The sequence below is a fragment of the Moschus berezovskii genome, chromosome 15 (assembly GCF_049115385.1).
Source record: "Moschus berezovskii isolate FMDL1 chromosome 15, NW_MosBer_1.0, whole genome shotgun sequence".
In the NCBI taxonomy this organism is placed as follows: Eukaryota; Metazoa; Chordata; class Mammalia; order Artiodactyla; family Moschidae; genus Moschus; species Moschus berezovskii.
This window is the reverse complement of record NC_142474.1, coordinates 33147205-33160853: the sequence shown is the minus strand read 5'-3', so window position 1 is coordinate 33160853 and position 13649 is coordinate 33147205. Positions and strand designations below refer to the sequence as shown.

At 37.3% G+C, this 13649-nt stretch overlaps 1 protein-coding gene across 1 annotated transcript in view; it reads left to right on the top strand.

Moving 5' to 3' along the window:
* The window catches only part of RNF24 (ring finger protein 24), a 113694-nt gene that overhangs the window by 57084 nt on the left and 42961 nt on the right, over window positions 1-13649 (top strand). The window contains exon 2 of the mRNA XM_055432177.2: window positions 9691-9840. Coding sequence (XP_055288152.1) covers window positions 9698-9840 — 143 coding nt within the window. The 5' untranslated portion in view covers window positions 9691-9697. The remainder of the gene's footprint in view (window positions 1-9690; window positions 9841-13649) is intronic.

Sequence of the window (13649 nt, the reverse complement as noted above, 5' to 3'; positions counted from 1 at the left end):
TGTTCCCTTGGCCCCAGGAGACATGCCCATATCAGCAGATATCTCACCATAAAAGGGGCTTCACCATTCCAGTCTTGAGCACCTTGGAGTTCCTGCTTTGCCTTAAATGTTGACTGAGGCAAAATATGATGAATGAATCAAGCTATACATTTCCTCTGCTGAAGACTTTTTAAAAATAATAGAAAGTATTGCACTGAGGAAAGACTTTAAAATGGAAAGGAGCGCCCATGTAAAGGACATGGTGAAATGTTCTTCCATGAAAATAATGTTGTTGTTCAGCCACTAAGTCGTGTCCAACTTTTTGTGACCCAATGGATTGCAGCATGCCAGGCTTCTCTATCCTCCACTGTCTCCTGGAGTTTGCTCAGAGTCACATCGATTGAGTCAGTGATGCTATCTAACCATCTCATCTTCTGCTACCCCCTTCTCCTTTTGCCTTTAATCTTTCCCAGCATCAGTCTTTTCCAATGAATCGGCTCTTTGCATCAGGTGGCCAAAGTATTGGAGTTTCAGCATCACTCCTTCCAATGAATATTCAGGGTTGATTTCCTTTAGGATTGACTGGTTTGATCTCCTTGACAGTCCAAGGGACACCTAAATAGGATAACTAGGAATTTTGTTTTAAAAATAAATATCCAGGGCTTCCCTGCTGGTCCAGTGGTTAAGATTCTACCTGGCAATGCAGGGGATGGGTGTTTGATATCTGTTCCAGAAAGATCCTACATGCCCTGGAGTACCTATGCTCATAGGCCACAATAACTGAGCCCGTGCTCTAGAGCCTCAAGACACAACTACTAAAGCCAACTTTCTGGAACCCTGTGCTCTTTAATAAGAGAAATCACCACAATGAGAAGCTCACACACCACAATGAAGAGTACCCCATGCTTGGTTCAACTAGGGGAAACCCATGCACAGCAACTAAGACCTACCACAGCCAAAAATTAAAATAAATGAATCTGTTTTTAAAAAAAGAACTACCTAAAAACTAACCATAAAATTGATACATTCAAAGATGAAGTTAGTGATCTTTAGGAGATATCAGTTGTGGATAATAGAATAACTAGGACAAACTAGGGATATAACATGAATTATTTTATAGAGCTGTTTGTTAAGAGTCTCTCACCTATAGCAAGACTAAAAGCTAAACACAAAAGAATACATACTGTGTGATTTCATTTGAATATGAAATCCTAACATAAAGAAAATTAATCTGTAATGATGGAAGTCAGATCAGTAGTTGGGAGTGGTGATTAATGGCAACAGGGTACAAGGAGCTCTCTGGGGATAAAGAAATGTTCTGCATCTTGATTAGAGTGGTAGTAACAAGGGCATATTCATTTGTGCAAATTCCTTGATCTATACACATGGGTGCATTTTTAATATGAATTTATATCTGTTTTTTTTAAAGATTAACAAAGTCTAAAATAATTTTTCTTAGAAAGTTTTTCTTGAATGTCTTATATTTATAAGAAATATATGGTCTTTAATGGTTTATGTACCATAAATTAAAGAATACAGCAGTCTAATTACTGGTGTAATTAGAAAAGACCAGTGTCTCTTCTTTTTCTGAGCATTTTTAAAGCAAAAGTAGAGTACTGGCTACTGGGAGAATGCTGGCTAGGGTCAGGAACTGGTCTAAGAAGAATGAGGCCACCAAACATACTTCAACAAAACACCTGCTGCAGCCCATCTAACTGTGGTGTACTGTGTTAAGCTAAGGTCCTCAGTGGGGCCAAATGTCTATTCCTTTTGTATCTTGGTGAAAAAAAATCCCATTGCTGATTAAAAATATATATATTTCATATATTTCTGTCTTTATCTTTCTTTTTTAATAAACTTATTACATAGTTTGAAATTTACACTGAGATTAGAGATTTTAGGGACTATGGAATTGCATAAAGGGGGAAAAGATTTTCATGTGAATGAAGTCAGAAGTGCCAAGTAAAATCCAACAGTGTACTATATGTTCTATTTCTTCTCTTCATTCCCGCAAAGAGCAGTTACTAAGTAACTTTTACATTTGTAATAGCTAAATAGCAAAGAATACTTAGCTTATTATGAGGATCTTGAATAGTAGCTTTCTTTTTAAAGATTGGCTTATTTTTCACACCAAAAATATTATAATGAAAATAGTATAAAATTAATATATCTGGACCAGTTTAACATCTTGGAATAATACACCATCTGCTTAGACTGTTGGGAAACAGATCAGTTGTAGCTAAGCAATTCCATTTACCAGAAGAAAGGGTAGAGATTCCTAAAATGTGTTCTACATCAGTGTATCCCCTGTCAACCCCCATTCCTCCCGGAGAATGGAGGACTCATAAGAAACAGCCAGCCTCCAGCAGCCCTGAGGCAGACATCTCTTCCTTCTGATGACAGTGCTACCTCTAGTACTGCCTGTCTATATCTCTGTTCAGAACTCCCCCAGAGTTTGTTGGTGGTGCCACCTAGTTCAAGGACCCCTACAGGGTGAGATTCTCACACCACTGGCTCACTCTCAGCTGGCCTACATGATGATTGCCTTTGGCCAGGATAGGTTTCCTGCCTCTGGTGGCCAGTTTGGCCCAAGTTTGGCAGTGTGTGCAGAAGAGTTCCTTGAGGAAAGAGCAGTTGGTTTGGTAGAATCCTTTATAGAGATTTGATCTTTGCCAGGGCATCTTTTATGTTATCTACTGTTTTTTTAAATGTCATCCCTCTCCCCTGCTGCTGCTGCTGCTGCTAAGTTGCTTCAGTTGCATCCAACTCTGTGCAACCCCATAGACAGCAGCCTACCAGGCTCCTCGATCCATGGGATTCTCCAGGCAAGAACACTGGAGTGGGTTGCCATTTCTTTCTCCAGTGCATGAAAGTGAAAAGGGAAAGTGAAGTTGCTCAGTCGTGTCTGACTCTTAGCAACCCCATGGACTGACTGCAGCCTACCAGGCTCCTCTGTCCATGGGATTTTCCAGGCAAGAGTACTGGAGTGGGATGCCATTGCCTTCTCCATCCCTCTCCCCTACCCCTTGCCAAAATGTACATAAACACACACACCCTCTTTTTTTTTTAACTTTTTATTTTGTATTGTGGTAGATAGTTTCAGGTGAACAGTGAAGTGACTCAGCCATACATCTGCATGTATCCATTCTCCACCAAACTACCTTCTCATCCAGCTGCCACATAACATTGAGCAGAGTTGCATGTGCCATACAGCAGATCCTTGCTGGTTCACCTTTTTAATTATAGCAGTAAGTACATATCCATCCCAAACTCCCTAACTGTCCCTTCCCACCTTCTTTCTCCCACCAACCACTCTCTACCACCTCTGCCCTGGCAGTTTTAAGTTCATTGTCTTAGTCTGAGAGTCTCTTTCTGTTTTGTAAGGAAGTTCATTTGTATCATTGTTTTAGTAATTCTTTACATATATCTTAACAGTGTTTTTGCTTTCACTAAGGCACTTCTCAGTCAGTCATCTGATAAAAATAACACATTTTTAACCGTAATAATCAACATTTATTGGCTGCTTTTTATTTGCCAAGTACAGAAAAGATCCTAGATGCATTATATTAATACATTTCTAGCACTTAAACCATCCTATTTTAAACAAGAATATATTTTATAGCTATTTCTATTACTTAAAGATTTTAACTCTTTTGGTTCTCTGATTCTTTAGGCAAACTTTTTTTAATTGAGATAGTATTGTGTATAACATTACATAATCCCTGCGCTGTACAGTATATTCTTTTTTAAAAAAACTTTTTATTTTGTATTGAGGTATAAATGATTAACAGTGTTGTGATAGTTTCCAGTGAACAGTGAAAGGACTCAGCGATGCGTATACATGTATCCATTCTCCAAATTTCCCTCCCATCCAGGCTGCCACATAACATTGAGCAGAGTACTGTATACTATAGAGTAGGTCCTTGTTGGTTATCTGTTTTAAAATAGCAGTGTGTACATGTCCATCCTAAACTCCCTAACTATCCTTCCCCACCCCATCGTTCCCCTTCCCCCACAACCATAAGTTTGTTCTCTAAGTCCGTGAGTCTCTTTCTGTTTTTTGGGGGGTGGGTTATGATTTTATTTATTTTTGGCTGTGCTGGGTCTTCGTTGCTGCTCACTTTTCACTGGTTGCAGCGAGCAGTGGCTACTCTATAGTTGTGTTTCCTGGGCTCTCAAGCACAGGCTCGATAGTTGTGGTGCACTGGCTTAGTTGCTCCTTGGCATGTGCAATCTTCCTGGACCAGGGATCAAACCTGCATCTCCTTTGTTGGCAGGTGGATTCTTTATCACTGAGTCACCAAGAAACCCCTCTTTCTATTTTGTAAGTTCATTTGTATAAATTCTTTTTAGATTCCACATATAAGGGATGTCATACAATATTTATTCCCTGTCTGACTTATTCACTCAGGATGACAATCTCTAGGTCCATCCATGTTGCTGCAAATAGCACAATTTTTCTTCTTAATGGCTGAGTAGTATTACAGTGTATATATGTACCACATCTTCTTTATCCATCCTTCTGTCAATGGACATTTAGGTTGCGTCCATGTGTTGGCTATTGTAAACGGCACACACACACATACATGTTTTGTCCTTAGTATTTTGTCCTAACTCTTAGAGTTTTCAGATACTTCAGTATCTATCACCTATTTTATCCTTTCAGGAATCCTTTGAAGCATTGTCCCAGTGAGGTATACAGATTGACCAAATATTGACATCTACCTAGTGACATTCTGGAAACAATATCCAGAGTTGCTGACTGCAAACTTGTCCCTTTTTCCGCCATGTTTTCCATCTGTTTGCCTATTTTTTTCTCTTGGTCTTCCCAACATGTGCATTTAATCTCGTATTTCCTAATGTGAGAATTATTTTACCAAGCAATATTTGTCTATTGAGGGGTATTTCTAAAGGATTGAGGGATAGTCTTGACTGTGGCAGGAGTCAAATGAAGCCCTATTAGCAACGTGGACGAGTTAAGTTTGCACAGCTATAACTTTCTTAGAGCTGTACAATATGTGCGCTAGATACATTTGGTAAAGTACTATTGAATTACTGCTTTCTCTTCCTAGAAGATTTAAGTGTAACAAAAAGGAAATTATATATTTGAATAAAATCTGCATAAAATGGCTGAATGTTCATAACTAAATATTGAAAGTGAAGTCACTCAGTCGTGTCTGACTCTTTGTGACTCCATGGACTGTAGCTTACCAGGCTTCTCCTCCATGGGATTTTCCAGGCAAGAGTACTGGAGTGGGTTGCCATTTCCTTCTCCAGAGGATCTTCCCAACCCAGGGATTGAACCCGGGTCTCCCACATTGTAGGCAGATGCTTTACCGGCTGAGCCACCAGGGAAGTCAACTGAATATTACACATTACTTATGCCTGAAAGTTCTTAAGAGTTTCCATGAGATGAAATAATTCTTTGCAGCTGTTGACTTCCTGGTATAAGTTATTAGAAGTTGGAAATTAAATTGATAATAACACTGAGGTTTCTGATACAACAAGTCAGTATCTCAATATTGTCTATAATATAAATATACTCTTCCAGGAACCAACAAGGATGCTAAAGATTTGCAAACATATTTGTAATGTGCCTTCTATTAATAAAAGTAGAATCATTTTGTTTGATGGGGTTTTATTTTGTTTGATTTTGGCAGTAGTTGTAATCCAGTTACCATTATGGGTCTTGATAATCAAGCCTGGAAGTTGCTCTTTATTTTCTAATGAATCAAAGTGATAAGGAAAATTCTAACATGAAGGTATGATGAGCCACTTTATCACTATTGCTTATCACCTAAAGAAGGGGGCAACCTTCATTCATGGTATTTTAACTGTATAGTGATCAGTTAGTATTATTAAACTAATCAGCAGAAATAGTCCCCTTTTAGTACTTAAACAATATATGCTGTTTTCTGATTATACAGACTAGAGCATATAGGCTGAGGGCACTGGCTTTGGAGTTGGAGAGTCCTTGACTCCCATACATACTTGGTCAGTCATGGCTATGTGACCAAAACTCCTTATCTAAAAAATAGGGGAGATGTGGTGTGTTGTTTTTTTTTTCACCATGCCACACAGCTTGCAAGTCTTAGTTCCCTGACCAGGGCTTAAACCTATGCCTCCTGCAATGGAAGCACAAAGTCCTTACCACTGGACCATCAGGGAGTTGCCCATAATCTGATTTAATAAAGTGTTTAAAAAAAAAAGAAGAAGAAAATCAAAATGACTAGTAAGCCACAAGCCATTATTAACATTTTGATATGTTGGAGCTTCCAATTCAAGATGGCAAAGTAGAAAGATGCACGCTTATCTCATCCTGCAAGAGCACCAAAATCACAACTAGCTATTGAACAACCATCGACAGGAAGACACTGGAACCCACCAAAAAAGATACACCACATCCAGAGACAAAGAAAAAGCTGAATTGAGATGGTAGACGGGGCACAATCATGATGAAATCAAACCCCATACCCACCAGGTGGGTGCCCCACAAACTAGAGAATAATAATACCAAAGAAGTTCTCCCACTGTTGTAATGGTTCTAAACTCCACCTCAGGCTTCCCAGCCTGGGAATCTGACACAGGAACTGGGAATCCCCAGGGAATCTGACCTTGGGATTTGATTATAGGACTTCCACAGAACTGAGGGAACAGAGACTCCAGTCTTGGAGGGCACAAACAAAATCTTGCCCACACCAAGACCCAGAGGAAAGGAGCAGTGACCCCATAGGAGACAGAACAAAAACTACCTGCTAGTGTTGGAGAGTCTCCTGAGGAGGCATGGGTCAGCAGGGGCTCACCACAGGATCAGGGGCACTAGCAGCAGTAGGGCGGGAAGGTCCCCCTTGACGTAAGCCCTCTTGGAGGTCACTGTAAACCCTACCATAGAGCCTGTAGACCCAAGGGCTGGGTCACCTGAGGCCAGACAACTTCCAGGGAAGGAGTACAGCCCCACCCATCAGCAGATAATTGGATTAAAGTTTTACTGAGCAAGGCCCTGCCCACCAGAGCAAGACTCAGTTTTTCCCACCTCCAGTCCCTCCCATCAGGAAGCTTACACAAGTCTCTTAGCCTCCTCCATCAGAGGGCAGACAGAAGAAGCAAGAAGAACCACAATCCCACAGTGGCTTAAACAAAAATCATATTACAGAAAGTTAATCAGGATGAAAAAGCAGAAAGTTATGTCCCAGAAGAAGGGACAAGATAAAACCCAAATAAAGTGGAGATAGGCAACTTCCAGAAAAAGAATTCAGAATAATGATAATGAAGATAATCCAGGATCTCAGAAAAATAATGAAGAAGATGCAAGAAATGTTTACCAAAGACCTAGAAAAACTAAAGGACAGAGATGAATAATACAGTGAAAAGAATCAATAGCAGAATAGCTGGGGCAGAACAGATAAGTGACCTGGAGGATAGAATGGTGGAAATCAGTGCTTCAAAACAAAATAAACAAAAAAGAATGAAAAGAAATGAAGACAGCTTAGGAGACCTCTGGGGCAACATTAAATGCCCCAACATTCACACTGTAGGGTCCCAGAAGGAGAAGAAAGAAAGGACCTGAGAAAATATTTGAAGAGATAATAGCTGAAAACTTTCCTAACATGGGAAAGGAAACTGTCAACCAAGTCCAGGCAGCACAGGGAATCAAGGCAGGATAAACCCAGGGAGGAACACACAAAGACACATAGTAATCGAACTGACAAAAATTTAAAACAAAGATAAAATATTAAAAGCAACAAGAGAATTCCCATCAGGCTATCAGCTGATCTCTCAACTGAAACTCTACAAGCCAGAAGGGAATGGCACAATATATTTAAAGTAATGAAAGGGAAGAACCTATAACCAGGAATACTTTACCCAGCAAGACTCTCCTTCAGATTTGATGAAGAAATCAAAAGTTTTCCAGACAAGCCAAAGTTAAGAGAATCCAGCACCACCAAACCAGCTTTACAACAAATGCTAAAGGAATTTCTCTAAGCAGGAAACACAGAGAAGAAAAAGACCTACAGAAGATAAACCCAAAATAGTTAAGAAAATGGATCATATATATTGATAATTACCTTAAATATAAACGGATTAAATGCACCAACCAAAAGACGTAGACTGGCTGGGTGGATGAAAACACGTTCGTGTATGCACTTCCACTTACCACATCACTTTGCTTAACCCCCCAAATTGTATGTAATTATTTTATATTAGGTTAATCGTGTTCCCATTATGGCTTGCAATTATAATTATCTTTTATTTTTGTCTGCATATTGATTATGAAAACTAATAAACATCTTTTACTATTGTGATTATGTAACTATTATTCACTTAATACCATTGTATCATGATTGGTTAAGAAAAAAATAACAGCACTCTATATCACCAAAATTACCGTGTAATAGAAAAACCTGCAATCACTTTTTAAAATCCAGATGCATATCTGAATTATCTAGGAATTTTTTGAAAAATGCAAGTGCCAAAGTGTTGCTTTTTTTTTCACCAGAGCTCTAGATATGTTTCTAATGATCAGCCATGATTAAAAACAACTGAATTATATGATGATCTTTTGCTTTTATCTAGTTTGTTTCACTTTTTCTATGTCATATTCAGTGCTCCCATTTCATTTAGTTTATGTTTTTCAGTTTCTCCATTTCTTTTGTTGTTGTTGTTTGTTCTCAAGCCTTTATCGAATGTAGTATAAAAGCTTTTGCATATTATATATAAATAATATGCATAATATATATATATTAGAAAACATATGAATTTTTGCCTAACTAAAAAAATGTATGACATTTTGATTCCACCTGTTTGACTTAGTATGAATAGAGTGCTAGATTTCTAATTTTTAAAAAAACATATGCAACAAGCAACAGAGGTTCACTGTATAGTACAGGGAAGTGTAGTCAATATCTTGTAATAACCTATAATGGAAAATAGTTTCAAAAATAATATATGTATATATTCACCTTGCTGTGCACTTGAGACATTGTAAGTCAACTATACTTCAATAAAATATAAATATTAAAAGAAAAAAACAAAAAAAACATTTTGCTATGTTGGCTTTAAGGCTTTTTTCTGCCACACATGTCCACACCTATATATACACGTGTATTTACATATGTAATCCACCAAATTTGGATCATATTTTGTATACAATTTATATATTGCTTATTTTTTCCTGCATATCTTTATTAAAATTTAAAAGTTAATGAAAACAGGTTTTCATGACCAAATAATATTGTAACATATGACTCTATATAATTATTTAATCATTATCTTCTTGTGAGATATTAGGTTATTTCCAGTCTTTTAGCATTATAAATATTATTACTTTAAAAGTTCAAGAGTTTTTAAAAATCTTTAAACTTATTTTATTTCCCTTTACACTTCTTTGAGGTGAACATTTTCATATATTTATTGATTATTGCCTTTATTTCAGTGAAGTACCTCTCTGTGAATACCTTTTTGTAAAACGTTTTAGGTAGGATCACAAGCTTCTGGAATAGTGCCAGATACATAGTAAGTACTAAATAAGTATTTGTGGTGTGATAAATGAATTAATAACAAGGATATTAACCCTCGTCTATCATATTTGTTTTAAATGGGATCAAGCCTTAGGAAAAAATTTTCCTCTATACATGTATTATACAAAATAATGTGATCATGGTTCATTGTCTTTATAACCTAATTTTTTTTCATTCTTTTGTTTCCCCACAGTTCATCCATGAGCTCGGATTTCCCACATTACAACTTCAGGATGCCTAATATCGGATTCCAGAACCTGCCACTCAACATATATATTGTGGTTTTCGGCACTGCTATATTTGTCTTCATCCTTAGTTTACTCTTCTGTTGCTACTTGATTAGGTAATCAATTTTCATTCTATGTTGCTTTAATATATGTTAAGCAGTCAATAATAAATCAGCTTTCTGCCCTTAAAATGTTTTAAACCTATGGTAATTAACAAATGTTCTAAAATTAAGGTGGGTCCATGATTCATTCATTCTCACAAATCCTCCACAACTAGCTCATTCTCTTTAATATTATATTTATAGATATAATATTTATACATTTTTATTAGTCACTAAGCCATGTTTGACTCTTTGCGACCCCCTGGACAGTAGCCTGCAGGGCTCCTCTGTCCATAGGACTTCCCAGGCAAGCATACTGGATTGGGTTGCCATTTCTTTCTCCAACGGATCTTCCCAATGCAGGGATTGAACCCTCATCTCCTGCTTGGCAGACAGATTCTTTACCACTTCAATACATTTTAGGAATCAATATTTATTAGGTACTTACTGTGTGCCAGACCCTGTGCTGCGCGTGCACTGCAATTAAACAAGGTAACCTTATTATCTTTATTTTTCAGAAGTTAAAAATTTCCCTGTAGTCACACGGATGAAAAATTGGTTAGACTTGGGACTCTAAGGTTGTGTCTGACCTTAGAGCATGTGCTCTTAACCACTGAAAAAAATAAAAATAAATTGTATTTATCAGGCTTCATTTCCAAAATAACCACTTCAGAATTTCATAATCACACTCAAAGGACAGATTTGTACACTGAGGATATTCTAAAACTTTTCTATTAAAGTACAGTTGATTTACAATATTAGAACGTTTTTGAGCCTGGAATTTTTTAATGAAGACAAGAACCTACTTTAATTTTCTTTTAGTAACGGATGGTAAGCTGTTATGTTGGCCAAAATGTTCATTCAGGTTTGCCCATAAGTTGCTACAGAAAAAAATAAGCGAACTTTTTGGCCAAACCAATACTTAAGAAAAACAAAATATTCCCCATTCTTACCTCCTTTCGAGCTTCCCTGGTGACTCAGATGGTAAAGAATCTGCCTGCAATGCAGGAGACCCAGGTTTGATCCCTGGGTCGGGAATATCCCCTAGAGAAGGGAATGGCTAAATAAGTCACAATTTATTATTACTAGAATGTTTCCTGGAAGAATAGCAAAAAGATGTTTCTGTTAAATGCATCTGCCATAGCAAATGCAAGATAAAATAGTGCAATCTAAAATATTAGTTAAGGCTTCCCTGGTGGCTCAGTGATACATAATCCAGCCTTGTCCAGGAAGATCCCACATACCATGGAGCAATTAAACCCATGAGCCACAACTGTTGAGCCTGTGCTCCAGAGCCTGGGAATTGCAACTGCTGAAGCCTGCACACTCTAGAGCCCATACTCCACAACAGAAGCGATTGCAGTGAGAAGCCCATGCACTGCAATTTGAGAGTAGCCCCTACTCACAACTAGAGAAAAACCCGTGCAAAAACAAAAAACAGCACAGCCAAAAATAAATAAAATTTTAAAAAATAATAATAAAAAAGAAGTTTAACAAACCACAGAAAAATGGGCTTTTTTTTGGAGGGGGGAGTGTTTTCTTGTCAAATGGCTGACAATCCATGACTAAGAGAAAATATACACACATGCATGCATACACGCATATACACAAAGAGAGAGAAATGAATTTCTGTAAAAAGAGAATTTTGCTACATGGCATATCTAAAATATTTGAAAACTTACATCCTCACAAAAACCAACACACTGATGTTTGTAGAAAGAAGCTATACCCGTAATTACCAAATCTTAGAAGCAACCAAGATATTTTTCATTGAATGGATGAACTGTAGTGATCTAGATAATAGAATGTTATTCAGCACTGAAAGTAAATGAGTTATATCTAGCATTTCAAAGACATAGAGGGATCTTAAACGCATATTTCTAAGTGAAAGAAGTTAATTTGAAAAGGTTACATACTATGTGATTCTAACTATATGACATACTGGAAAAGGCAAAACTATGGAGACAGTAAAAAGATCACTTGATGCCAGGAGCTAGGGGAGAGGGAGGGAGAACAGGTAGAGCAAAAGAATGTGTAGGTCAGTAAGACTATTTTATATGTTACTATAATGGTGGATTTCATTTGCATGGTCTAGGACATCTTCATTTTATTATCCATAAGAAGTATTTCTAGCATATCCAGTAAAAGCATGTATGTTTTATTTATTTATTAAAATTTTTTAATTTTATATTGTATATAGTTGGTTAACAGTGTCATGTTAGTTTCAAGTATACAGCACAGTGATTGTTATTCATATATACATATGCATGTAATTGCTATGATTTTGGTTATTTTGTTTTTCTGTGACAGAGTAAATCAGCTTTCTTTCTCTCTCTCTTTTTTTTCTTATTCAGCTTATTCTGATTATTTCCATCATAATAAGAGTATGATTGGAGTAGTAAATAGCAACCCACTCCAGTATTCTTGCCTGGAAAATTCCACAGACAGAGGAGCGTGGTGGGCTACAGTCCATGGGATCGCAGAGTTGCACACAACTGAGCACACCAAGAGTATGATGGAGGACTGATAGTGCTTTGGGGATAGTATTTACAATCAGGCAAATGTTATGTTTAGCTTAAAACTAACAAGATTGGATCTTAATAGATTTGTAATAGTGATCATACTCTGTTCCTTGACAAACTGAGTCATTGTGAACTGAGTAATTCTCATCTGGGAAGCATCTCAGACTTTGCTGAATAACCGTTTGGTGAAGTAGTTATTACAGTTTCTCAGTAGCATTCCTTCTTTTTCTTCCATCTCATGCATGGATGTCTAGTTCACTCCATTGAGTTTCCCTGGTGGCTCAGATGGTAAAGAATCTGCCTGCAATGCTGGAGACCTGGGTTCAATCCCTGGGTTGGGAAGATCCCCTGGAGGAGGGGATGGGAACCCACTCCAGTATTCTTTTTTTTCCCCCTCAACTCCAGTATTCTTGCCTGGAGAATCTCCATGGACAGAGGAGCCTGGCAGGCTATAGTCCATGGGGTTGCAGAGAGTCAGACAACTGAGTGACTAAGCACAGCATAATGGTAGATACCTGTCGTGTATTTTTTTTTTAAAAAAAAGGATCTGATTTCTTAACAGAAACAGTGGGGAAAAAATAAATAAAAGCATTGATATTCATTAAAAAAAAAAAAGAGGCTCACTTTCACCATTACCATTCAACATTGTACTAGAAGTTCTAGCCAGAAGATTTAGGCAAGACACAGAAATAGTGGGTATTCAATGGAAAGAAAGAAGTAAAACTATCTCTTTTGAAGATGACCTGATTCTATATACAGACAATCCCATAGAATATATACACACACAGGAAAAAAAAAATCTAGGAGTAACAGACAAGCAAACTTTGAGAATACAGAAGTAACACCAAAAAAATCAGTTGTATTTCTGTTCACCGGCAAGGGATAATCTGAAAAGGAAATAGATGAAACATTTACAGTAGCATCCAAAAGAATTAAAATCCTAGGAATAAGTTTAACCAAGGAGGTGAAAGACTTATACACTGAGAACTATAAAATATTGCAGAAATAAAGAAAACCTAAATTAATGGAAAGATTTCAGGAACTGGAAGACTTAATATTATTAATATGGCAGTATTCCTCAAAGCAATCAAGAGATTCAGTGCAAAGACTCAAAATTCTAATAACCTTTGATACAGAAATGGAAAAACTGATCCTCGGAGGTCTTAATGACCCAGATAACCACAATCATGTGATCACTCACCTAGAGCCAGATATCCTAGAGTGTGAAGTTAAGGGGGCCTTAGGAAATTTTACTGTGAACAAATACCAGACCACCTTACCTGCCTGCTGAGAAACCTGTAT